The following is a 27,247-nucleotide window of genomic DNA, read 5'->3' on the forward strand; positions in this document are numbered from 1 at the left end:
TCAGGATGTCCTTAGAAAATTAATTTTCAATTATGAGTTAAGAAATAGAAAAATAAGATGGTTGTGGAAAGAAATGGACTGAAGAAAAGAAAGAAAACGAGTCAAAACATAAAACAAAAAAAAAATGCTGATACAAATTATCTTTAACACTTTCCGTAAACAAGAAAATAAAGCATTCTTTTATATGTCATTACAATAATGACATATAAAAGAATAAGAAGTATAGGCACTGTATAAACACACACTTAAATAACTATTTGACCATTAAACATAGAAAAATGACATTTTTAAAAATGATACAACCTCAAAACTATCTATTTTTTTATATGAGGTCGCCACACTCAAATCCCAACGGTTGACACACTAAAAATATTAAATGAAAAGGATAAGATTACACATCATTTTTAAAACACATTGATCAAAAAACTTTTTTAAATACAAAAAGATAGTGATAAATCATATTTTATTTATTTAATGTGTTAAAAGATTCAAAACCACGATTCAAACTTAAAACCTGAATGTAGACACATATCTACCACTCCCACCATTTAGGTTGGACAAAGTGGGGAGCTTTAATTTAGTTTTATTCATTATAACTAATACAAGATAAACAATAAATTTTCATCTGATCACACTAAAATAAAAATCACAATTAGTTTTTACAAAAAAATGGTGTATGTTTTAAATAAAAATCAACTTATTTTCTGTGGAACACTGTTTATTAAATTTTAAAAAATAAATAACATAGAAAGTAAACCTGTAAATTAATTGACAATACTAATATTTAACTGAACGTTAAAGTTTTCACAGACAAATTATAAAATCAAATTACATCATTCTGAAATCTTTTACACTTCAAAAACATTTTGATAAATTTTCTAATATCAATCATATTTGCAGAGTTAAAGTTAACTTATAGTAGAGATGCAGATAGAATTTCAGAGTGAGTGACCTGGCATCAAGTCTATTGTTTAAGTTTGCAGCTCCTATCCGTTCTAAAATTTTTTTCTACTGTAAACAGAATATGTTTGAGAATGTAATAAGAACTATTGTGATTTGAGACGTTTATTTTAAAATATTATTTTTGTTTATTTTCAAGGTTATCAAACATTTTGAATCATGTTTGTTAATGTGAAAGAAAAAAGGAAAATTATTCACAACCGGGATATAACAATAAAATCAATTTTTAAAGTTGATATACAAAAGAAGCAGTCATTTTTTACATATATATATATATATATATATATATATATATATATATTGGTAAAAGATTAAAAACTAATAAAGATTTTAAGGTCAACATTAATAACATATTTAAAACGTAATTTTAGTATTGTTTTTAATACTAAAAAATTCATAAAAGTGGTCTAGACCACCTTTATGAATTTGTCAGTACCACAAATTATCTGATTGGCATGGTTCTGAGCTGAACAATTTGCATAACATCATCTGCATATAAACTAGAGTAATATATAAATCTACTTTTTTTTTCTCTGTAAGTAGTTTATAGCAAAGGCTGGCCTCTGTGGTGAGAGTTCTAGTGTCTAGGGTTTTAATCAGGATGTCCTGGGTGGTAAAAAATAAGAAAAATATAATGTTAAATTATAAAGATTAAATAAATTTTGTTGTACTTGTTTTATAAATTATGTACTCTTGAAAGAATGCTTTTCATTTTTTCTCCTTAATCAAATTTCTTAACATAAGATTTTTAATGGTCATAATGGTTCATATTATTGAGATTTGATTTTAAAGTACAACTCTCATTAAAGATGTTTGACAAACATTACAAACAATTTTTCTCTTTGATTGCAAATTAATATACCTTTAAATTAGAAAGATGATTAAAAACTTTTTGGAAGAAGTTACAAACAATTTTTCTCTTTTGCATGAGATCTACTAATATGTGTCCTTAAACTGTTTTTACGATTAAATGACTTTTGACAAAAGTTACAAATAAAACTTTCTTCCTTAGTATGAGTATTTAAATGTACTTTTAAAGAATATCTTTGACTATAAGTCTTCTGACAAACATGACAAATATAATTGTTTTCCTTGGTATGAATATTTAAATGTAATTTTAAAGCAGATCTTCGATTAAAAGTCTTCTGACAAACAGTACAAACATAATTTTTTTCTTTATCATGAGTATCCATATGTGTCCGAAAACTGTTTTTATGATTAAATGACTTTTGACAAAAGTTACAAATATAATTTTTTTCCTTGGTATGAATATTTAAATGTAATTTTAAAGTATAACTTTCATTAAAAGTCTTCTGACAAAAGGTACAAACATAATTTTTCTCTCTTGTATGAGTATTAATATGAACCTTGTATCTGTTTTTATTATGAAATGATTTTTGACAAAAGTTACAAATATAATTTTTTTCCTTGGTATGAATATTTAAATGTAATTTTAAAGCAGAACTTTGATTAAAAATCTTCTGACAAAAGGTACAAACATAATTTTTCTCTTTTGTATGAATATTAATATGCGCGTCTAAAGTGTCTTTACGATTAAATGACTTTTGACAAAAGTTACAAATATAATTTTTTTCCTTGGTATGAGTATTTAAATGTGATCTTAAAGTAGATCTCCGATAAAAGGTTTTCTGGCAAAAAGTACAAACATAATTCTCTTTTGCATGAGTTCTACTAATATGTGTCCTTAAACTGTTTTTATGATTAAATGACTTTTGACAAAAATTACAAATATAATTTTTTTCCTTGGTATGAACATTTAAATGCAATTTTAAAGCAGAACTCCGATTAAAAGATTTCTGACAAAAGTTACAAATATAATTTTTCTCTTCATTATGCATAAGGTGGGTTTTTGAATCGTTATCATGAATAAGAGACTTTTCACAAAAATTACTATTATTTTTTTTGTTTTTACAATGAAAGTTAATGTGTCTCTTTAAATAACATTTACATCGGAATCCTTCATCGCAATATTCACAAACCAAATTCTTTCCCTTCTGGAAAAATAACATGTTTTCACTACTTAAATTCTGCACTAAATTTTCTTCTGTCGTTACATCACCATATGCACACTTACATTCATTGGATATGTTGGTACTTCCCTTGATGTTTCCTTTATCGATAGTAACCTGTAAAATTAAAAATAACTAATAATTACAATCGCAAATGAAAGAGACAAATCAAAAATCAATGTCCGATTATGACGGAATAAAAATGGCACCATCAGTCTGTTTTTTCATGGAGCCCACTGTTTGAAGGCAAACGTACCTCAACTGCTTGAAAACTTTGTTGTTCCTCAGATTCCTGCAGGATACAGTTTCCAACAAGATAGTGCTTCACACATTTTTATTGAGATGTTACCATGTTTTTGAACAAGGCTTCCCTGGATGTTGGATCAGATGAGAGGTCCAACTGCATAGCCAACTAGATCTCCCACATATCATCAGTCTTTTGGACTTTTTTGTTTGGGATTTTATTACAAGTTGTAACAAAGAAAAGTTTGAGATTTGTACAATTTAAAACAAAAAATTGCTGTAGGCAATATATATATATATATATAATTAAGTAAAGAATAATTAAAACATTATTTTTTGATTAACTATTATTCATTTATGAATTAGTTTTTAATTATTTATTAAGTTTATCTGGTAATAGATTGTTTAGCATGTTACTAGCAAAGATAAGGTACCTTATTATTGGTTTTTTTATGTTTAACTTTTGTTTTAATGCTGTGATTACTGGTACGTTTTATCAATAATGGAGAAACCTAAAACCCATATTTTTAACAAGAATGGATGACTTCAGACCTAATGCTTTGGGTCAGTAACACTGTATCTCAACATAACATTAAAAAAACCACATTTTTAATCATAATATAAATACCAGTGAACCAATTTTTATTTTATTTGTACAAAATTACTTGTCATGCAAAGGGGCTTCCAATGAGGTATCACAACCTACATTGTCTCATTTAAAAAAAATAAGTTTTCAACTCCTAAAACTTTTGAGAATACTTAAGAGCAAAATTTTGTGTTGGTAATTTGAAAAATAGTTTTAATCTACAGATTATGATTATTTCAAATGGTTTAAGAAGTAATATCAATAACTTTATAGTTAGTTTGTTGGACTGGATTTTAATAAAGTACAACCTAAATGGTTTTCACACCTACTGAGCGAATGGGAGGGTGGATTTTAATTTTCTTTTCACCAAAATTAATTATTTTTTTCGGTTTGTCGATTAATGTAATTAAATGTTACTATTGCCATTTAAGATTTTTGAATTGAAATAGGTATAGTGGAGAGGGCGAGTTCCACCCCTTTGAAAATAATTTTAAAAAGGTTCCCTCCGAGAATGGCAAACAGAAATATGATGGAACTGATAGCTATTGAATAATAAATGTGGTAGCTTTTTACACAGACTTCTGTAAAACTAATTATACAAGCAAATTTCTACATAATGTACTTTTTGTACCATATTACTATATCTCTTTTTCTTTTATTGTACATACGTTCCAAATTTCTTCTTAATTTTACTAAAATACATTTACTTTTTATCTTTAATTTTTTTACTTAGTGTCTTACCCATTTAACATTAGAATGATATGTACAGTATATATGATAAACCTTTTTTAAATTATCCTTTTCAATCATCCAGATTTGGCCTAGCAAAGATTCATCTGGATAATTGGTGTTTCACTGTATGAAAAATCTAATATACCCTTACCACTTCATTATCAACTAAATTGGTCTCTTCAATTGCTAAAATATCTTTTTCGATGTCACCATTAGTAATATCAAGCAGTTCCTCTTCCAGTTGTAGTAAATCTTCTTGCTGTAACAAAAAGCAAAACATAAATGCTTTTATCACAATTACAAAGTTCCATAAGCTTCAAAAACAACATAAATCTACTTTAAAATTAAATAATGAAATTGAAATCAGTGTGTCATAAATGATGTCGGTGAAGCGGCAAGATAAATGAGATGTCTTGTGTTAGACAACTAAACACAAATTAGAATGCATAGAAGTAGTAAGGAAAGGAAAGAAGGTAATGCTTCCAAACGTTGTCAATGATTATATATTTATGGACAGAGTTGATAGGATGGATCAAATGCTGAGCGCACTCCCACTCGAAAGAAAAGACAATAATGGTTGATATAAAAGCAGTTCTGCCAACTTTTAAATATCACTATGTTCAATGCTCTGTTTTACAAAAGAAAAGCGGTGGCAAGTACAATTCTCTTCAATTCAGACAGCAAATTACTAAAATTCATCAATTCTTATAAACAAAAAAAATATTGTTAAAGACTGAGATGAATTAAAATTTAAATTTATTATCTTAGAAAAAGAATAAAAATAATTAAACATAATAATACCATAACAAATGACTGCCCATACTCATCATTAAGATTCAACATTCTAGATTTAGTAATGTGAAGAAGATACAAGAATATGAAGATGATGTAAATAAATAATATTTATATTGTTGTACACCTTTATGCTTAGTATATTGTCGCATGTTTCGTGGCTCGATCAGAATATTGAGAGGTGGACAATTTAGAATGTTTATATAATTACAACTTACTGGTTTAAAATGTCATAATTATAACCAGACAAATTAATAATAATAAGTGACAATAATAAAACAAATAGTGAACACAATTATTAATATAGTAATTACAACCACAATAATAATCAGGATAATAGTAGTAAATGATAATAGTACGTGTCAATAACAAATCCAAATAAATAATGTAATCAACAAAGAATAACAATCAAAATATTACACATCAAATAGTCATAAGTGTCAATAGTAAATACAGATTATATACATAGGACAGATTTCAAAAAATCATTCAGAATTTATTCCAGGTAGAAAAAACAAAACTAGAATCAACTCATTAACAAAAGAAACTGCTAGTTTTAACCCTTTTTAAACACTTTGTCTTATATTAACAAACGATCTTATAAATTTCACTTGCAAATACCCTTGCTATCTACCTAAAGTTTATCGCATTATTTCTTCCACTTATACACTTATAGTTTTACTATAACTCACCGATAGTATTTCTTGTTTACTGGAATTACTCGTGGCATCATCTTAGTCTTATCGAACTGGATTCAAGACTCTCCTTGCTGGACTGACGTCTTGCACTCCCATCTCGCAGACACACCTGTGACTCTCATTCGCTGGACTGGTTTGCAAAACTCCACCGAACTCACACAACTCGCAGCCTCTCCTTGCTGAACTGCCCTTGTGGGACTGACGTCGTAACACCTTGCAGACTGATTCTAATAGAACTCTTTTAGCCGGTTTTACTGAGCTATTTATACTTCTAGCCTCTTTACCTACCAGACTGGACCCAACTCATAGTGTGAAAACAGTTGTTCAAGGCTTTTGTTCCCATGAATTCCAAACCTGGCCTCTTCTCACCATAAAACAGGTGTTCACTGCATGTTAACAGGCAGTATAACAAAGAATAATTGTTAAACGACCATACTTTACAAAAAGTTTCTCCTTTTTTGTCCCTTTCTGGATTCCTGCAATTGTACTTAACATTACTTTTATAATCGGTAGGAATCCCTTACTCAGGCTCACTATACCGGTCTTGTTACAATATGGTATAAATTGGAGTAAAAAAATACTGTTATATCTGTTATGTTGTTAACACTATTTTGTAACAACTTAAATAATACAAAAACATGTTAAATAATCTTAGTATTAATGTTATGACTATAATCATAAATTTACCCTTAAGTTTGCCTTCCTTAGTTTTGATTAGCTCTGTTACAGGATTTTGTACAGACTGACAATGCAGCATCCCATGAAAGTCAAATTTTCATATTAGGTTTTTAGGGTTCTGTTATTATGTTTGGTGATTATTTTTTTGTTATTTGAGGTTATTTGGCACAGTGGTAAGTATGTTGGTGATTAATTGAATCCAGACTAGGCAACTTAAAAAAAAAGCAATACATTATTTGAAAAATTTAAACACTATTGAAATAAATCTTTGGTTCAATAAGAAATTTTTTATTGATCTTTATTTTACTGGGTTTTTCAACTGACTTTTCTGCAATTCATTTAACAAAAACACATATGACACTTAAGCAGGATGACTGAATATGATAAACTCACTAAGAAAATTTTCAACATCATCAAGCCAAGTAAATTAAAGTCCATTTGGATGAAAGAAACACAAGGCAACCTGGAACGACTGCAAATCTCAGAAGAAGAAATCAAGCACAGAAGAAAATTTATGGATGAAATTAGAAATAGGAAAATTGAACAAGAGCAAAAACGACAAACAATAGAAAGAAGATGAACTGAGGAGAGGAAGAAGAAACATATAGTGAACAGATGAAGAGGTTTTAAAAAGAGAAGGAAGTAGAGCCATGATGGTTAAGTTCACATGCTCTCCTAAAAGGTAATAATCAGAAATAATACTACATATGAGTTTAGAAATGGATCGGATGTAATCCAAAATTTACAAACTAGATAATAATAATAGTAATGAAAAGATAATACACTGGGACACCAATTTTCCAGATGATAACTGGACTGCTTAAAATCCAGACAAAGAACTTAAAAAAAAAACTAGTACATTATTTAAAAAATTTAATTATTATTCAAACAAATCCTTGCTTCAATACCACTTATTTTTATCAATATTTTTTATACTGGATTTTTTAACTGCCTTTTTTGCAATTATATACTTATATATACTTTTTTAGCAAAAATATATAACTGGCCTTTGTAGAACTAATTATAAAAGTAAATTTTTATACTATTTTTTGTATCATATTACTATATATCTTTTTTCTTACGTTGAACATTGTATTTTCATTTTCAAATTTCTTCTTAAATATGTTTACTTTTTCCATTTAATTTTTTTTTGCTTATGTCTTACCCATTAAATATAAAATTATAAGTGCAGTTTATAAGATAAAACTTTTTAAAATTATTCTTTTCAATTATCCACATTTGGCTTTGCCAGGTCTATCTGGATAATTGGTGTTCCACTGTACGCAAAATCTCACACTCTTACCGCTTTATTTTCAACTTTTAAATTTTCTGATTTAACTAAGTCAGTCTCTTCAATTGCTAAAGGATCTTTGTCAATATCACCGTTACTAACATCAAGCAGTTCCTCTTCCAGCTGCAGTAAATTTACTTGCTGTAACAAAAAGCAAAATATGAATGCTTAAAAGTAAATATGTTTATGACTTTGTATAATTTATGAAATAAAAATAAATCGCATCTTTAAATCGCTTAACACTTACATAAATAGTGCAGCCACAGTTACATTATTATTATTATTATTAGGTGACTTTAAGATGCCGGGTTTTGCTACGTGTTATCAAAAAATACTGCTACTCACCTTACATATTCTTTAAAAATTGTAATCTTTTACAATCAAATAATTGTTAAAACTCTTGAGGTAAATTCTCATGATTTTGTTTTTTCTAATCTTACTCGCATTAATGTTAATATTGCTTATGCTGAAATTTTTTTATCAGGATAAATATCATTTACCTTAGAGATAACGTTATCTAAGATTTTGAATTCTAATTTTATACCTCATAAAATCTTACCAGAAATAAAAATATTAATTTTGTAACATTCACTAAATGAGAGTTTGATTGTAAATAATATTTATTCTTTTATATTAGTAACCTTGAAGTTTGTACATGGAACATGGAAACTGAATTTTATAGCATAAAAGAAATGCCATGCCTGAAAGGGATTAGATATTAACCACAGATAAACAAATTTTTTTAAGGAATTGCAGTTATGTATTAACAATATTGTTGATTATCATGTACCAAAAATATTTATAAAAAAACTTAATTTTCAAAGTGGTTATCACAGCTGATAACTTATTATCACAATTATTAATAATAAAAACTTCCAAAGATTCAAAAACAATATAGATCTACTTATAATTAAGAATTATTTAAGAACAAAGTATATGTAATATTGTTAGTCACAAAGATTTATTTTTTAATTATACTGTTTCGTTGAGAAATCTTTACCCAACGATTCAAAATACAAATTACCCACCCCTTTGCTTGAGGATAAAAATGAAAAAAATTAGGCCTTAACGCCAAAGAAAATTGAAAAATTATAGAAGTACTTCAAAAGATTATTAAACTACCTTGAACTCGAGGAAAGATTTCGATTCCAAAATCCAGCAACATGAAAAAAAAAAACAACCACCCAGCTGGACAGATGATCGCCTTCACGATGATAGTCTACTTCACTACTCTAGCAAGCACTATGTTGTTTGTGTCTAGTGGGCCTGTTACCACCACACAACTCGCATGCTAATTGGCCGATATGATGTTATATTAGGTGATTTACCTAGTTCTGTTGGTTTCAGCTATTTTCCATAGATCCAGAAAATATTCAAGTTTGAGAATAGATGTAAAGCAATAATAATTATAAATAGCTACACAAGTACTTTATGACAAGTGAAGTCACCATTGTATATAGTTTATGAATTAGATGGTATGCGAACGATGAAGATATTGGGGGATTTTAATAGTTTAATTATAAAAATATTAGCATCTAATTTTACAAAAGCAGCAAAATATGTTTGTTCTGCATGAAAACATAAAGTTGTTAAAAAAATCAATTCACATTAAAAACAGCTGTTGGGTTGTGTATGAGATTTCCACTCATATTTTTTATTTATATATTTACATTTACATTTATATAATCATGCAAGCAATCTGTAATTTTTTTTTAAACAACTTTCAAATTAAAAGATTTTTGGAAGAACTTCAAATTAATTCACCTCAACAAAGCAGTACTTGATAACACTTCCTTTCTATATCAATACTGTTATACAAAGAGGAAGAGCACTTTTGTTTGTTAGGGATAAACAGAAAAACTACTCTATCAATCGCAACCATATTTTTACCAGTGTTTCTCAGCATATTGAGGTTTTTTGATATCTTTCTGATGTAGAAAAAAATATATGTATGTAGTAGTGGAGATTTGCCAGTTGAAGCATAAACTTTAATGAATTGAATAAATGAACTGTGAGTCTGTATCACTGTTTGAGCTGATGATGCGTATCAGTCAATTGAATAATATTACAAGTACAAGTAATATTAAATAATTTAAAAGATTTCTGTTTAACATAAGGCTTCCTGTGGAGACTGCGTATGAGGCTAGAGTGGTGAGATATACATACACCTCATGGGAAACTAGACCAATCATTAACATCAACAGGTAACAATCGGGATGCCCCTAGGGCGTTGTTTTGGGAGGTGCAAATGGTGCTCTTGTAACATCTCTGCAAACAATTGTCAAATTTTCAAAATTCGAACAGGGTATTTTTTAGTAGGTTAAAAGCTAACTTTTGCATGAATCAGGTACACTCTCCAGATCATAATTATTTGGAAATGTATATATATATATATAGTCTGTTTGTTTGTAAACGCATCATGCAAGAACCAAATGACCAATTATTTTCGAATTTGCAGGATAAACTCGTGTTATCCCAGAGAAGGTTTTAATCCTTCAACCGAGTCCGTAGCTCCCAGGGTGGGTGAAGTTGTGGATTAAAGATATTCATTAAGGAAAATATAGATTAATCCTTTTACTTCATTACTATATTTCTGCTACCATTGCAAAGAAATGTTATGAATTTTTTGTCATCAAAGGTATGAGTACTTTAGTTACCACAGTTTTTATTATTCTTTATTTTGTAATTTAGTTTCTTTTTCAGGTTTCTGTAAAGACAGAATAATATAATTATTATTTATCAGTATTATTCTCACAACCATGAGGATAACATACAATGCGAAGGACTAGAAGGTGGAGCCCTCTGAGTGGATGGCAACCTAAGCAAACTTTGCGGTGTCCAGGGTGCCAGTCCAGGTAAATTGGGAATGGCTAGCGAAGCGACATCTGCAGCCATGGGGTAGGCTAAGATTCACCTGGGTTTATCTGAGCCCTGAAGGGTCTAGATTCTGGTTAGACAGCTTGGTATTTTATACGAGACCTAACATGTGCTTAATCCCTATTTAGGCAACAAAGTTAGAGAGGATCATGGGTTTTTTATACAGAAATTAAAAAACCTTTAAATGAACATTTTTGAACATACATTTTTTATAACGTTATAATGCTGTACAAATATAAAACCCTCTACACTACCGTATTTTTAAAATTGCACTAACAATAACTGAAGGTGAACGTTCACAAAAAAAGTGAAGTCATTGATAACATTTTGCATCAGATGACTGTCAGTATGATTACTTTAGCATTTCTGCAACATGTCTGCAGGGTAATAACTTCAAATATCTTTTGTAATAATATGAAAATGTGTTAATTTTCCTAATGTAAATACAGAATTAAATTTTATTTTATTTTTATTTCATTAATAAAATTATATGTCATGACTGTTTAATCTGTATCGGGTAAGGTTTAATTACTAACCTAATAAATATTCAAATATGACAAATGATTTCAATTAACAACCGATTACCCAGAGCTTATTAAAATGAGAACTCTATCAACAAGTTAAAATACACACATTTTAGACATCACTGAAGTTTAAAAACAACACTTTTGCCCTCACGCATTAACAATTTATCATTTACACACAACTTAATACGTCCGTATTAATTAAATAGAAATAAATAAAATTAAAAACAATCTTTTTAAAACAGAACTCACAGAAATGAAAAAAATACATTAATTAACAAGGAAATACAGTAATAAAATTAACAGGAGACAAATCAATCATATTTGTTACAATATCCAATAATAATAAATACTTACATGATCTGGATAAAATTCTACCTCTTCTTCTGTCTTCACAGTGTGTAAATAATTTATTTCAAGTTCATCGGTTTTCATGTTAAGATTAAGCTGCGGTAAAACTTTCTCAGATTCCTTTAAAAATAAGATAAAGAAAAACCCTTATAAACTGTGAAAACAAACTAATATTTAATAAATATAACCTGTCAGAGAAAGGTTACTGTTTTTATTCTGATAATTATTATTGCCTCTGAACTTGCTTTGGCTTTGAGCGAATGAAATACGGACTTACGGGTAATGTAAGAAAATACAGGCATAGTATTCCAAAACATAAATTGCAAAAGAAATTAAACAACAATGAAATTCATGCAGAGTGTGATAAGGTGGAAAAAATGTTGTTGAAGCGGCAAGATAAACGAGATGTTTTAGGTTTGACAACTAAACACAAATTGGATTGTGTAGAAGTAGTATGGAAAGAAAGAAGGCAATGGATCCAGATGTTATCAAAGGTTATTATATTATGAAGATTATGACCTGTATATATATATATAGGTCATTATATATATATTAGTCTCTTAAATAACTGCAATTTGTTCAACTAGTGTGAACAATAAAGCTACCCCACCATGGCTCAATGACATGAGGATATGTATGACATGTAAAAAAATGTGTAGTCTTGTACACTCAAATCTTTGTTTCAACAAGAATTCTTTTTTCTATCTTTATTTTATGGGGGTTTTTTTACTGCCTTTTTGGCAATTCATATAGAAAAAACTATATATAGATAAACTATATATGCTATAGTATACTATATATATATATATATATATATATATATATAGGACTTTCCTTAAGTAATTACAAAAGCAAATTTCTACACATTGCATTTTTTGCACCACATTACTGTACCATATTAATTTTTTCTTACATTGTACATATGTTAAAAATTTATTTTTAATTTTACTATATATATATATATATATATATTAAATTTTTTAAATTATCTTTTCCAGTTATCCAGATCTGGCCTTGCAAAGGTTCATCTAGATAATTGGTGTTCCAATGTATGCAAAATCTAACACCCTTACCACTTCATTTTCAACTTTTACAGTTTTTGATTTAACTGAGTTTGTCTCTTCAATTGCTAAAGGATCTTTTGGAATATCACCATTAATCGTATCAACCGGTTCCTGTTTCAGTTGTACTAAATCTACTTGCTGCAACACAGAACAAAAAATGAATGCTACAAAGTAAATGTTTATGATTTTTTGTACAATTCATAAAATAAAAATAAACTATACCTCTAATTCACTCCCCCCTCCACACACACATGCACATTAACTATGTAGCCACAGTCAAATTATTATTATTATTATTTGGTGACTTTAATGGCCCAGGCTTTGTATGAGAAAACCTAGAAAATGTTTGTTAGGCCAAATTTAATCATCCAAATTCAAACGTTAAAAATGCACTCACCTTACAGATTTTTTCTACATATTGTAATCTTTTACAATCAAATAATTTTTTCAACTGTTGCAGTAATTCTACCGACTCGGTTTTTATAATCTTACAAACATTAGTGTTAATATTGTTTTTATGGTGAAATTTCTGTGACAAATATAATTTACCTTTAAAGATAATGTTACCTAAGATTTTAAATTCTAATCTTATATCTAATGAATACATACCAGATTATAAAAATATAAATTCTGTAAGATTCAACATTTAATGAATGATAGTTTGACCCTAAATATCTATTTATTTTTTGTTGTCACATAAGCTTAAAGCTTGTGTGTTGAATATGGAAATGGAATTTTATAGCTTATGAAACATGTCGTGCCTCACCGGAATTTTATATTGATCATGATATAAAAATCTTTGCTGAAGAGTTGCAGCTATGTATTACAGTGGTCACTATGAAAGATGGCGCTTGTGTTTAAACTATTGCATCTTAGTTTAAAAAAAAAAAATCACACAATAAAAATGAAGGTATCAGAAACTCCAATTATTTTTTAAACTGGATTCAGCCGATTTTAGTTAGTCATTCGTTTGAAAATTAGGGGCGTGAAAGGTGAATTTCTTGCAGTTTTTTTTGAAAACATTTACTTTAAATTGCTATAAAATCCAAACCAATAATAAAAAGCTTCTATTTTTAAAATTAGATTAAACAATTGTTTCTCAATAATTGTAATTAAGATTTAGCCCAAAACTACTACTATTTAAGCATACAGGTTGTTTTCAGGTAAAAACATCACATTTCGGTTAACATTAGGTGTAAAAAAAATAAATTTCCATTAATATCAGGCATTAATTTTGTAGAATTTTTATTTGTTGAGTTGGATTAATAAACATTCCTGTTTTATGGTGAGGATCATAATAATAGATTTAAAATTGTGGAAATTGGAAATATGTGAAGGGCTGAAGAAGCATTCTCAGTAGGCAGTACAGTCTCAATATTGATTACAGTATATTAATATTATGTCATTGTATATTAGTAAAAATCAATTGCAATGCCAGTCTTCAGTCTGATGGGTTCATTAAGCCCTTAGCTATGATATCTAATAAATCATACGAATATTTTATTTTGATATGTTCAGTTCGTGCTGGTTTCTTAGCAAGTTTATTTAACAGTATCGCCCTATGTCAAAGACAGTTTAGAATAGTAAGTTAAGCATTTTTTTATTGGGTAATAAGTTAAAGTGTAATATAACTATCTTAAGTGTAATATGAATGAGATGGAGATACCTTTGTTTACTGGTCAACAAGGCTGTACAATTAAGAGTGGTTTGAAAAAAGCAATCTGCAATAAATAAACATTTTTTCAAAAGCTATAAGACTTTGAATTCCGTAGTGCAATTTACTTTGATAAAGTTCATGAACCCATCACCGAAACATGAACATTAGAGATGAAGGTCACTACAAAGGATATGTAGGAGTGCTATTGTAATGACAGTTGCATTCAGTTTGAAATGCCAAGGAAAGTAGGACACGGAATGCAAATCTGTTACTGGAATATTTCAACAGTCATGCATTGTCAACAATCTTATACCAGTACTACCCCTACCGTTCAGAATGAAATCCCTACCATTAAGAACTACAAAGAGGAAGTACGGGAAAACTGGATGTAAATCTATCGTCTACGACCGTTCGCCGTATTGTGAAAAAAATTGTTTTTTGTTATTTAAAAAAAAAAACTGAAGATGGTCAACATTTCTTGATGGAAAAACCAGATATTGCATTAAAAAGAATTGAATTTTAAATATATTTCACAAATTAAAAGTGTCATGTGATGATCAAATATATTTGATAATCATATATTTTACATAGATAAGACATGGCTTAATGAAAATCATTTTCATAAATGCATATGGAAAGATTCAAAGAAAATTACACATTAAAACTAAAATGCTCATCAGAAAGGCAGTCTAATAGTATGTCATGCAGGTTCAGCTAAAACAGGATTCTTAAACAACGTAAGGTTTACAGCAGTAAATTGAAAGCCTGTTCTTCAGATTATCATTCAGAAATGAATAGGGACAGTTTTAAAAATTGGTTTACAAATGAATTTTTAAATTATTTACAAGAAGGAAGTGTAATAAGAATGGAAACGCAACTTATCACCCGTTTGCGGTAAATAAAGTTACTACCAACAACTGGAGGAAAGCTGAAATCCAGTAGTGGTTTCCAGAAAAAATGGTTGCTTGCAACTGCTTTTACACTTTTTAAGTTTCATAGTTAAAATAAATGTATAATGTTAACTGATATGATTTTTTAATACCTTTATGTAATCTGTTGTTCTTTTTATACAGATGAGTCTTTGATAGAAATATTGCGAACAGTTGCAAAAATAAATGAAAATAACAACACCAACAGTATAATAATAATGCAAAAATTATACTTTATAATATTTATAAAGTATAAAGTATCTGATAAAACTGTGTGAAAGACAATATTAACCATGCCTGCATGTCGCTGGTCATAATAGCAACAAACAGGATACATGCTCAACTACTAGCTGCGACTGTACTTTTTGAATGATCTTTTCAAATCTTTCCAAACTCAATTAAAAGCTTAATATTAAATACTTTATTTTCAAAATATCGTCAACTTATTCAAATTGTTTCCATGATTACAATGATGTGTTTTCCCCCCAAAAAAATAATCATTGAAACTAAAGATAGGTTGTCTCGTAAGAAACACTGTATGTTTAAATAAGACTAGTTTTGGGCTAAATCTTAATTAAAATTATTAAGAAACTTTCTCAAACATAGAAAATTTATATTTTTAAAGTTTAGGAATCTTTATCTGATGATTCCAAAGATTTTTTAAATTTGCTAATAATAATGACAACAATAGATCTATCTACCTTGTATGCTTTTTGAAATGAGTATGCTAATAAGGGCACTGGTATTGTACGTTTTTGCTAAAAAAAATTTGGGAGTGAATACTAGCAATGATTTTTCCTCAACTAAAATTACATTTAACTGCTGCAGTTAAACATTAACTGAGAATGATGTTGAAAGGGGCCATTTGATCTAATAATTCTTTGACAGGCCCAGAATATTTTCATCCTCTTTTAATGAAGAAATGATCTGCCTTTTTTATACAGTTTTTAACTAAGCTCTTCAATCATTCTTGAAATGCTCTTCTTTTCCTAAGACAAGGCATACATTTAGGTTCTACAATTTTCATAGTATTTATAAATGACATCAGTTTCATTACACACTACTCATATTTTTTTTTTTATTTTTTGCAGATATGAAATTGTTTAAGCCTATTATTATAAATCTAGCTGATATTCAATTACTTCGTTGACTTGAACTTTGTATAAAAATTAACTTATATATTATTTCTTCCAACTTAAAAAAAATTGATTTCATACTCAATTTAGAAGGTTTGCAAATGTTGATATAACTGTGTAACTGAATAATACAAAAGCTATCTTCTATTAAAGACTTAGGTGTAGGTTTTGATACCAAGTTATCCTTCAGTCAATACGAAGATTATACTGTAAGACACTAAAAATTGTAAATTTAATTAAGAGATTCTCTACAAATTTTAGAAATATTAACTCGGGAGAATTTTTTTGGTTATGCATTTTATATACTGTAGTACTAAATTATGGCTCTGTTGTCTAGTGACCTTTTGCCGACTTGCAATTAAAATTACTAGAAATACCACAGAGAATTTTTCTTAGATATGCAGCCTATAAAATCTGTGATTCTATGCACTTTACCGATCATTAACTTTATTAATATTTTTAATTTGTTAAAAATACCAAGAATTGAATCACCTATGACAAGGACAGATTAATATTTGCTAATAAAATTTTTAGTAGTTATTTTGACTATCCTAAATTATTTCAGTTTTGACTTACATATAATAATGACTAGACTGCTTAGGCATAATTTTCAATATTTTCTTGGTTCAATCAAATCTCATATATCATCTATTACTAGACTACCTTTACTGTGTAAAGTACACTTACAGTACAGTTAATACCTTATCAAGAGCTATTCTAACTTATGAATGATAATTTTGTTAAGTACTTATGTTTTTTTTTTTTTAATATGATATTGTATTCATGGGTTTCATGCCTGTCTATTTCAATTAAATAAATAAGTACATTAAAATTTACCACACTTACCAAATATCAATCACCCAGCCTTTGCTTTAGGGTAAAAATAGAAAATTAGGCCATAACAACAAAGACAACTGCAAATTTCCAGCAAGTACTTTGAAAAATTACTAAACTACCAAGAACCTGAGGTAATATTTCAATTCCAAAATCTAGCAACATGAACTGAAAAACCCAAAATACATAATTAAATGAAAATAGACAAAATCACCCAGAAATTAAATTATAAGGAAGCAGATGATAACTTAACTGCAGCAGAATTACAGGAAGAATCATGAAAAAAACAAGAGAAAACTGAAGAACTTGCTAGAAGAGATATAGAAAACTGAACAAAATCTCACAAGACTGGAAAAATGCATTAATACATAAACTACACAAATAAGAAGATGAAACGTAAGTAAACAACAACAAATGAATTTCCTTCTTACCTGTGACAAATAAAATCCTTTGAAATGCACTTCGAGATATAATTGAATTAATATAGACTTAACAACTGGGAGAATATGAAGAAGGATTCAGAAAAGTAAGATCATGTGTAGAGCAAATCTTGAACCTTTAAACAATAAGGGAAAAATTACAAGCCATAAAACTAAGTAATTGTCTTCGTAGATTCAAAAAGGTATACAACTCAATCTACAGAACTTCCTTATTCAAAGTTCCTAGAAGAATTTGGTGTGGATCCCAACGCAATTAACATTACTGAACAGACTCTTCCAATCACAAAGTTAGAACTAAAATTGGGAAAATAAGATGAAAAAAGTTGGAACACACCACTAAATAAAATTGAGTCTGAAACTGAAAGGAATTGTAATAACTGCTTAGCCTTTGCTGAAAATATTACAATTTTCTTACAGAACCTTGAAAAGGCAGCAGAACAAGTAAACCAACTAAAATAATTTGCAAGGGAAATAAGGTTAAAAATTTCTTTGAAAAATGCAGAATTCATGACCAACCAAGATTCTCCCGAGTCCCTAAAAACGAAATATGGAAAATCAATCAAGTTAACAAATTTAAATATATGGGAGAAATAATCCAAATTATTGATTTGGATAAAAAAGCCAATCAAACAAGAAAGAGAAAAATAAAATTAGCCTACCAACAAAGGATATTTTCAACAAGAACATCTCGGTGCCAAAATCAGACACTAAAATACATTAATCAAACCGGAGCACCTGTTTGCATCATCAGACGCATCTTCAGTTTGAAATCAGATAAAATAAATCAAATAGAAAAATACAGTAAAAACTTGAGAAAGATTCTAGAACCAAAGTAACAAAAACATTTACATATACAATGAAACCGAGAAAAGGTCAATTTCATCAGAAAAAAGAGAGCCAAATCTTTTTTCAGTCTCACAAAACAGATTTTCAACCACATTTAACGAAAAAAAGAATGGAAATCAACACAGTTCAGTGGTTGTAAATGAAAATAAAAATATTTTTTCAATACAGAACAATGTTCAGAAAACCAGTAAAGATTTCACAGAAAGCTAGAAAAAAGAAGGGAAAAATAAAGAAAAGAATGAAGAACTGTTGGAAAACCAGGAAAGAAGATATGCAGAAGAGAAATAAAAAAAAAAGAAAAGAGCTTACATGCTCATGCGATGTGTTAGTTTCAGTCACTGGTAACAGAAGCCATATCATTTGTGCCGCATTATCCTGTTCAGTCACTAATTTAATATTTTTATTAAGAAGCACAGCTTCATTAGTAAAAGTATTATTTACAGGCACATTCATTATCTGTAAAGAAAAACAAAATTAAAATAAATAACCATAATAAAAATAGACCTTAATAAAAATACCTTTGACTCTTTTACACCTGTCATAAACAGCTCTCTTATAATTCCTTAATGATTTTTGTTTGTCTATGTTTTATGGTGGCTTAAGTGAGGTTATATTTGATGCTGATGCAAGCTTTCTCAATGAAAAACTTAAGAGCACAAGAACAGACCAATGATATTAACAGATGATGCCATATACATGGCTCAAATTAATCTCTCTAAGAGGCCATGTGAAATGGCCCTTGGCTCACTGATTCTTTGATTTGTGGTAATGTATGTGATTTTTATTCTTCAAATATATTTTTTAACAATTATTTTCTGCCACTGCTAAGTTTTCTATTTGTTTTCATTTAGCTCCAGATTCAGTTTGTGTGTTTTGTTTTTTATTAAACTAAATTTCTGTTTAATTTTAATAAATGTTATTTCACATTCATTTCGTCAGAAGTAAATTCTCTACAAACTAGAAAGTTGTAATCGTTTATTGGTAAATTAACAAATTTATATTCAAAGCCTAAAAAAGTTATTTTATTCCTAACCTAATTCTAGTATTTTCCAGCACAACGTTTTCGTGTTTTGATTTATTTTTAAATGATTTATAGTAATACTGCTGATTTTGGCACAGATTCTCATGAAAACTCTCAATACAGATCAGAATTTGACAAACCAGTTGTAAATGACAAGACAAAAAATTAGAGGTTTGTAGAGCGATTCAGAGGAAAGTTATGATAGAATTATGAATGTCTGATTCTGTCAGTAATTCGGCTGGCGTAAGTAGCAGCAACGATATTCGAATTTCTTTTATTCCAGATCAAACTGAGAGTGTACACTGTTTGAACCTACAATGCTCCAATGTTTACAACAATGCATTATACAGTGATAACAATGAAGGAGATAATGAATCTAATCTAACTTAATCTAATAACTTTGATATACGTGATATTTTATTCCAATGCCTTTGCACTATTAGTTAATGATGAAAAATAATAGCAAAGGTACAGATGGCAATCCCCAAGAAGTGTATTATGCACTTTTCATCGATCATGCATTTTCAATTTCTTAAGGTAATGAGACAAATCATTATGCATAACAAAAGATTGAATTTCGAAGGAGAAAAAGAGCAATCGATAATTATAATAAAGCTCTAGATTGAAAAAATGGAATACACCTGATATAAATGAAACAGAAAGATTTGTGGAAAATTTTGTGGATGGGGTCTTGGTAAAATGCCGAGTATATAGTAAATCTGTTGTATTCTAACCGGGTTAGTAAGCTAACTTACTGAGATTCTAAGCCAACATTTTTGAGATTCTTCTGAGAATGTTCCATGCTTCAAATAATGGAAATGCACCATACAATGAAGAAACTGTACAAAGTTCAACAACTCATCGACTAGCTTCTCCCAAAGTTTCAAAATGCAATCAATCCTCCACGAAGAGATGTGAATCGATGAAAAATAATTCTTTTCAGGGGACAGCTTGTCTTTCATCAATACTCTCCCAAAAGAAAGACACCAGCACGGGGTGAAACTTCAAATTATGTCTTGTCTGTGGCTACACATGGAATCTCATGATATATGCTGGAAAAGAACCAATTTCCGGCAAAGGGGTTCCAGAAAAATATGTGTTGGAGCTTGCTGGACCATTACTTGAAGCTGGATGAACACTATTGTGAAAATTGGTATACAAGTGTATTGTTGGCTTCTCAGTTACATGATTTTTATACAAATCTTTTTGGTACATTAATAGCTAATCAAAAAGGAAATGCAACATAATTAACAAAAACCAAACTGAAAAAAGGTGAAGTAGTTACAGCCCAATATTCAGGTAAAAAAAAAATATATATATATATATATATATATTGAAATAGAAGAATAACGGAAATGTGTTGATGATTTCAACAAAACACAGAGACGAAATGGTAACAAAACAGAAGAGAGGGAAGGACATCATGAAATCCAAGGTGGTAACAGACTACAACTCTGCAAAAGAATTTATTGATTTATCTGACCAAATGAGCATATATTCCACCAGCCATCTACATTCAATAAAGTGGTATCAAAAAATCATTTTTGAAATACTGTTTGGAACTTCAATTGTCAATGGTTTTCATACAACCTTGTTATCAAACAACAAAAACTTCCAATGAAAATCCTAATATTTAGGGAAGAATTGATTTTACCTTTTTTTTACAGATGTTTGACAATGATGCATAAACTGAAGTCAGTCAAGATGAATTTACAAAAGAGACTACAACAGTACATAGACTGATCAACATTGAAGGTAAGAAGTCAACAGCAAGACAGAGGTGCAGTGGTTGCTACAAAATGAGGAAGCTGACAGAAGACAGAGGAACCTCAGAAAAAACTACCAAAAGGGCAACGACAAAAAGTTATGTGTGTGATGCCTTCTTTTGTCTCGATTGCTTCAGCTGTTGACTGATTTTGTTTTCTTATAAAACTTTCAATAGAAACTTTGTTGTTCATGATTTTGAGTAAAAATGTTCTGTATTTAATTATTAGAACAAAATTGATAATGAAATAACAGAATGATGAACAGAATTGACAATGTTAAATTAAAATGATGTAATGTGTTTTCTGTAAATAGTTTTTTATAACACAGTATGATGTAAGTAATAACAGCAGTTAAGATATGTAAATAGGTACATATCTTAAAGAAACTCTTTAAGAGTTATAAATATAACTTTTTTTTATACAAGAATACTTTGTAAATAATATTGAAATTAATCATGTGGCCCCTCTAAGGCTTACACCGATCTCATGCCACAAACTGAAGAACATTGGGAGGCATGTGTGAGCCGCATGTGGCTCAAACCAGTATAAATGTGCATCTCTATTACACTTTTAATAAATATTACATTTAAATGACTTTTGAAAAAAGATAACGTCTCATTCCCCTGATGTCAGTTTTATGCATATGCCCGATGCTTAACAGAGCACAACTAATAACTTCTGCCGTCAATGTAAGTTACATCGAATTTTAATAATTAAAAATAAAACAGCAAAATTATGCGGAAGCAACTTAGATGCGGTATAACTAATCTTATAAACGATTTAATCATATAAATTAAGATAAAAACCTTGTAACAGAATACAATAAAATATTAGCAGACAGGTCAGTTTCAACCGTTTACAATTTGTTAAAAAATGAGCGTGATTTTAGCATAAATGTATTTTTTAACATGTCCACACTAATAAAGGTTCAAAATCTTTTACCAAAAATGGGGTAAATACTAAATGATAATTAATCAGATTTAACAGAATTCAAAAAAATGAACAACACAAGGTTGTTTAGATATGAGTATCAATAAACATATTTATGGAACCTTTATTTACAATATTATTATCATGTTTGTGAAACAGATTCATTATATTGGTGTGTACATCTTTGTTTATTCATATCTTGGTTCGACATTATGACCTTACCTTACATTATTACCTTGCTTACCACCATGTCATACATTTTAAATCATGTATAGATAATTTTATAAAAATGTTTAATTTAATAAATAAATAATTAAACTTTAATTAAGGCCACGTGACCCTAAGTCTCTTAGCATTCATCAGGAAATGGTAGCACTCACTTTAGTGATAACATATTTATTCAATTCATCTTCATTTCTAACAACAAATTTTATGTTACATATTAAAAGTTAATAACCATGAAGAACTAATTATAAAGGGGTATTAATTTGATGCTATTTAATTACAGACACTTTTTAAGAGAATTGATAGTTTGCAATATTAAGTAGACATACGTATTTAGTTAGCTATAAAGACATTTTTATTCTGTCTTTGTGTTTATTTGTTCCTTTGTTGCGTGTCAAAACAAATAGTTTTTTGTAACCGATGACCGTTTACTTTAGAGAGTTTTACAAGACATAGTAGGCGAGCGGGCAATTTTCAATTATTAACAGAAATGTCTGTTTTCAGATGGAAAACAGACATGTGGACTTTTCCTTTATATTGTGTATATGAGTACACTGTTATCAAGCGAAACAATATTTGTTTTTTCTCTACTTCTAAGAGGCAATCTATGGAATATTTACTGATATCAAAAAACTGGTGAATGGAACATAACAAATGAAGAGGCCAAGAAAAAATTATTCTTTCTCTAGACAGAAATTTTTTTAGCACAGTTACATCATTGCCCACAAAATATGGTTGACATTTTTGACATTCCTCTTGCCTAGTACAATGAACTTCAAATGCAATGACATTCTTAGGCAAAACAATACATCATAATGACATGTGCAGAGCTTTTACAAATATAGCCTCAAGAATTTTTCCCCATTTACATCACATGGCATGACTTGCCATAAAGACATGGTCTAAAATTGCAGGAACGACTTTTAAACTATGAATTGAGGTTAAAATGAACGATACATCTTTAACTCAAGGTCGATTCTCAACCCAAGAAGTGTGCTTCTAGATCTAATTCTACAAAGGAAGTCATGCTAATGCTAATCACAATGGTAAGAAATGTTTTTCTTGTGGAAAATTAGGCAATCTCTAAAAACTGTTAAGTGGGACCTATCTGTTGTAAGTGCAAGTTAAAGGATCATAAATCAAGTGAATGGCCATCTAATAGCACTGTGATACAGTTGTATCAGGCTTGGAAAAATTATAATGTAAGTGTTAACACTCTATGACAGTATCTTATACGCCACAACAATCTGCAGTAGCTGAAAGAGAAAACAGAATCATTTGTGATTCCCGCGCTTCCTTCCTCTTACCGGCCACTGGTTATGATACACGGAATGGCCACTGCTGTGTTGTGTACTGGAGCACATGCTCCAGCACCACAATAGTATAGGAGGGAGTGGGCTCTCTTCAAGCTAGTACGGCTTTTGCAGGGGAACGTCTGCTCTCAATACTGTTGTGCTAGCGGTGGCTAGGAGAATTATGAGAGGCAGTCGGCGGGGTATTTGTGCTCTCATTACCCTAGACATGAGAAATGCATTTAACTGTATTTCTCACGTTGCCATAATGCAGGCACTGAAAAATTTATAGATGGACCAGTCAGTACATGCAAAGATAATTATACAAAAAAAATGGGTTTAGTGACTGCAAATCTTAATCTTTCCAACTGAACTTGGTTGGGAACCTGGAACCTCTCCTCTAATATCCAACGGTGAACATGATAGGGAAATTGTTGGAAGCTTAAATTATTTAGCATCAGGCAAAACAACAGACTTAAGCTTTGCCTTGAATATTGCAACTGGAGCAAAGATTCAACCAATAAAGGCCCATTTTAATTTGGTAAAAAGAAATTTCAGATATTTCTAATCTATTCCTGAAAATGGCATTACATATAATAAAAAAAGCCAATGGGCAAATTGAGGTGTACAGTGATGCCAATTATGTTGGTGACAGTCATTTGAAGGAAGACTGGCGAAACTCTCCTTAAATCCAATGGTAGATCAGTTGTGTGGAAAAGTAAATTGCAGAAATTTATATCATTCTCTTCTACGAAAGCTGCATATATTTGTACAATAGAGGCAACCAAATAGTTGGTTTGGCTTGACATCTAAAAGAAAGTTGTTACACTTACTGTCAATCCAAAGCAAACTCTCTTAATAGATAATCAGATTGCCATTAAACTTAAAAATAAAGCGATGTTCTACAATAAAGAAAACTAGATGCCATTATGTGAGAAAGATGGAGAAAGAAGGAAGCATTCAATCTGAAAAACAGGCAACCGATATATTTACGAAAGGACTCATCTGCTTAAAGGTATGAAAACAGTCATGCGTATGAAAATTCAATGTTAATTATCGATTTCTGAGAGCTTAAAGTTAAGAAGCATTAATATTTTCGTACAATAATCGTGTTTTATTTTTTTCATAAATTACTTATAATTTTTGTTTTTGTGAAATGTTAATTTTTGAGACTTTTTGATAGAATCGATAGTTTTGCGAAATTATTATGCAGGTGTATGTAATTAATTGTGAATATGGTTTTCACGGTTGGTTCAGGGACACTATAGTTCTTTGCAACCTACCTCAGTTTATTTTAGCGAGTTCTACTTGACATACTTAAAACCATTGACGTTTGCTAGGAGTTATCATGAAACAGATCTGTTTTCCATTAATTGTAATATAATGGAAAGCTTAAACAGTCTATTACAAAACTGGTCAACTATCAACTGTTTTTTTTTTTTTTTTTTATTAGTATCGGGGAATAACGGATAAGAAAGTAAGTATTATAATTTCCAATAAATAGAAAGAAAATTACGGCACTTGTGCAGTTTGTTCCACCCCTTACGTTTCAGTCATTACTGTTAATATTTTGAGTATTTAAGTAGTAAATTCGGTAATTATTGCAATTATTTACTACTTAAATAATCAAAACTAATCACCTGATATAACAATTTTTTATTTTATAAATATAATTTAACGAAACTTAACATATGCTCGCTAACCTTCATTTACACCATGTCAGTAATGGCGTATACGTTAAAAACCATTAGGGTGGAACAAACTTCGTATGCCAAAATAACTAATAATGATAATATGCCCACGATATATGAATTTTTGCTTAAAAAAACCATTTTACGACGCACTCAAATGAATTTTTATCACAAGTTAAAAGCCCACACCACCAATCCATCAATACAAAAACTCAACTTAAATTTTATTAATTTATATAAGAATGGTATAAAATTACTTACTTAGATAAACAAAAATGAAAACCAATAAATAAGTAATACTGAAATTAGGATATAAATCTTTTCTTTACAACACTCACACTAACAGGTCATAGAATTATTGATAAATAATGCCAACACACGCAATTGTACACTTCAATACATACGATATCTCGTTATAATGTTGGAAAAAATATATAAATACATATGATTTGCACAACAGACTTAATAAGTAATTTTTCATTCACGTAACAGTTAAACAAGTTTAAAATAAAAGTAAAAATTTACTGAAATTTTCAGAAAATTCTTAGAAGCGATTGAGATTTATTCATTTATAAAAAAAACAATAATAATAATAGGTCAGCATTTAATAATAATAATAATGTTCTTTTTGTTAAACATAAAAATAATGCAACACAAAAACGTAATAGTTAAACATCAAAAAATCATTTTCATTAATAAATTAAACTAGTAATTATTTTTAATTTCTGTATAGATTTTTGTCCATGACGGTCGGAGATGATATCAATTTAAAAATACATAATTCTGTAACGACAAACCGAAGCAAAATTATATATAATTTTGTATAAAAATATACTTCAAATATTTTATAAGATATTAGCTGTCTTTTTTTAGTGTTGTTGCCACATGCCTAATTTAATATCGGCGGATGCCAACATCCCCGCCGGAGCAGCACCCTGGCCGGCGGACTCAGCTGAAGGAGCCGGCCCAGCAACTTGTGTCTCGCGACAGGCAAGTGAGGATGCCTAACTTCAACGAAACAGGCCGATTGTAGTCACGCGCCACACACTACTCTTGGCGCGTTATTTGAACGCCCGAGGATGCATGAACATATCAAGCAATCGGATTTATTATTAAATAATATTAATATTAAGGGATAAAAATTGGGACAAAATTCTATTGTTTGTTTAATACAGCAAATGAAAAGTAATAAAAAAAAACCATAACCAGATTTAAACAATAAAAAAAAAAGAATGAAAAAAAATTGAAAATGAGTAAAAAAATGAACGAAACATTAAAAAAAATTTTTGAATTATTAAAAATATAACAAACTTATCTGTAGTTTGAAAAACAAATAATAGAATTCCATTTCCTCAATTGAAATGGACGTGTAAAAAAGTGGCCGATTAAACACAGCACCTGATTTTGAAGTCGAGAGTTCTAAGGTTCAATTCCTAGTAAAGGCAACTGCCTTTAAAATTTAACTGACCCACCACTCCAGCAGGCTGGCCACCATTCTATTCCTCAGCCACCTTACACACTCTGATGCTTCTCACTAACTTGAAAATCGCATTCAATTATGTTGATCGTGTCTAGCGGGTCCATTACCGCCACATAGCTTGCCCTTGGATTCGGCTACGTGACGTACACGAAGATCACGTTTTCAACACCATTG

The 27,247-nt window shown here is 29.4% G+C and overlaps 1 protein-coding gene across 2 annotated transcripts; it reads right to left on the reverse strand.

Moving 5' to 3' along the window:
* Positions 1–1,248: 1,248 nt before the first annotated feature.
* On the reverse strand, positions 1,249–25,946 carry LOC142324688 (uncharacterized). Of its 2 annotated transcripts, XM_075365583.1 has the most exons (7): positions 25,855–25,946; positions 18,978–19,124; positions 12,836–12,964; positions 11,769–11,882; positions 8,023–8,151; positions 4,703–4,810; positions 1,249–3,107 (listed from the first exon to the last, which is right to left on the reverse strand). In XM_075365583.1, the coding sequence occupies exons 2-7, from the start codon at positions 19,119–19,121 to the stop codon at positions 1,863–1,865; spliced, it is 1,869 nt and encodes a 622-aa protein (XP_075221698.1). In that variant the 5' UTR covers positions 19,122–19,124; positions 25,855–25,946; the 3' UTR covers positions 1,249–1,862. The 2 variants fall into 2 exon arrangements, with proteins under 2 accessions (XP_075221698.1, XP_075221699.1); XM_075365584.1 differs by lacking the exon at positions 8,023–8,151.
* Positions 25,947–27,247: the final 1,301 nt, after the last annotated feature.

The sequence above is a fragment of the Lycorma delicatula genome, chromosome 5 (assembly GCF_047948215.1).
Source record: "Lycorma delicatula isolate Av1 chromosome 5, ASM4794821v1, whole genome shotgun sequence".
In the NCBI taxonomy this organism is placed as follows: Eukaryota; Metazoa; Arthropoda; class Insecta; order Hemiptera; family Fulgoridae; genus Lycorma; species Lycorma delicatula.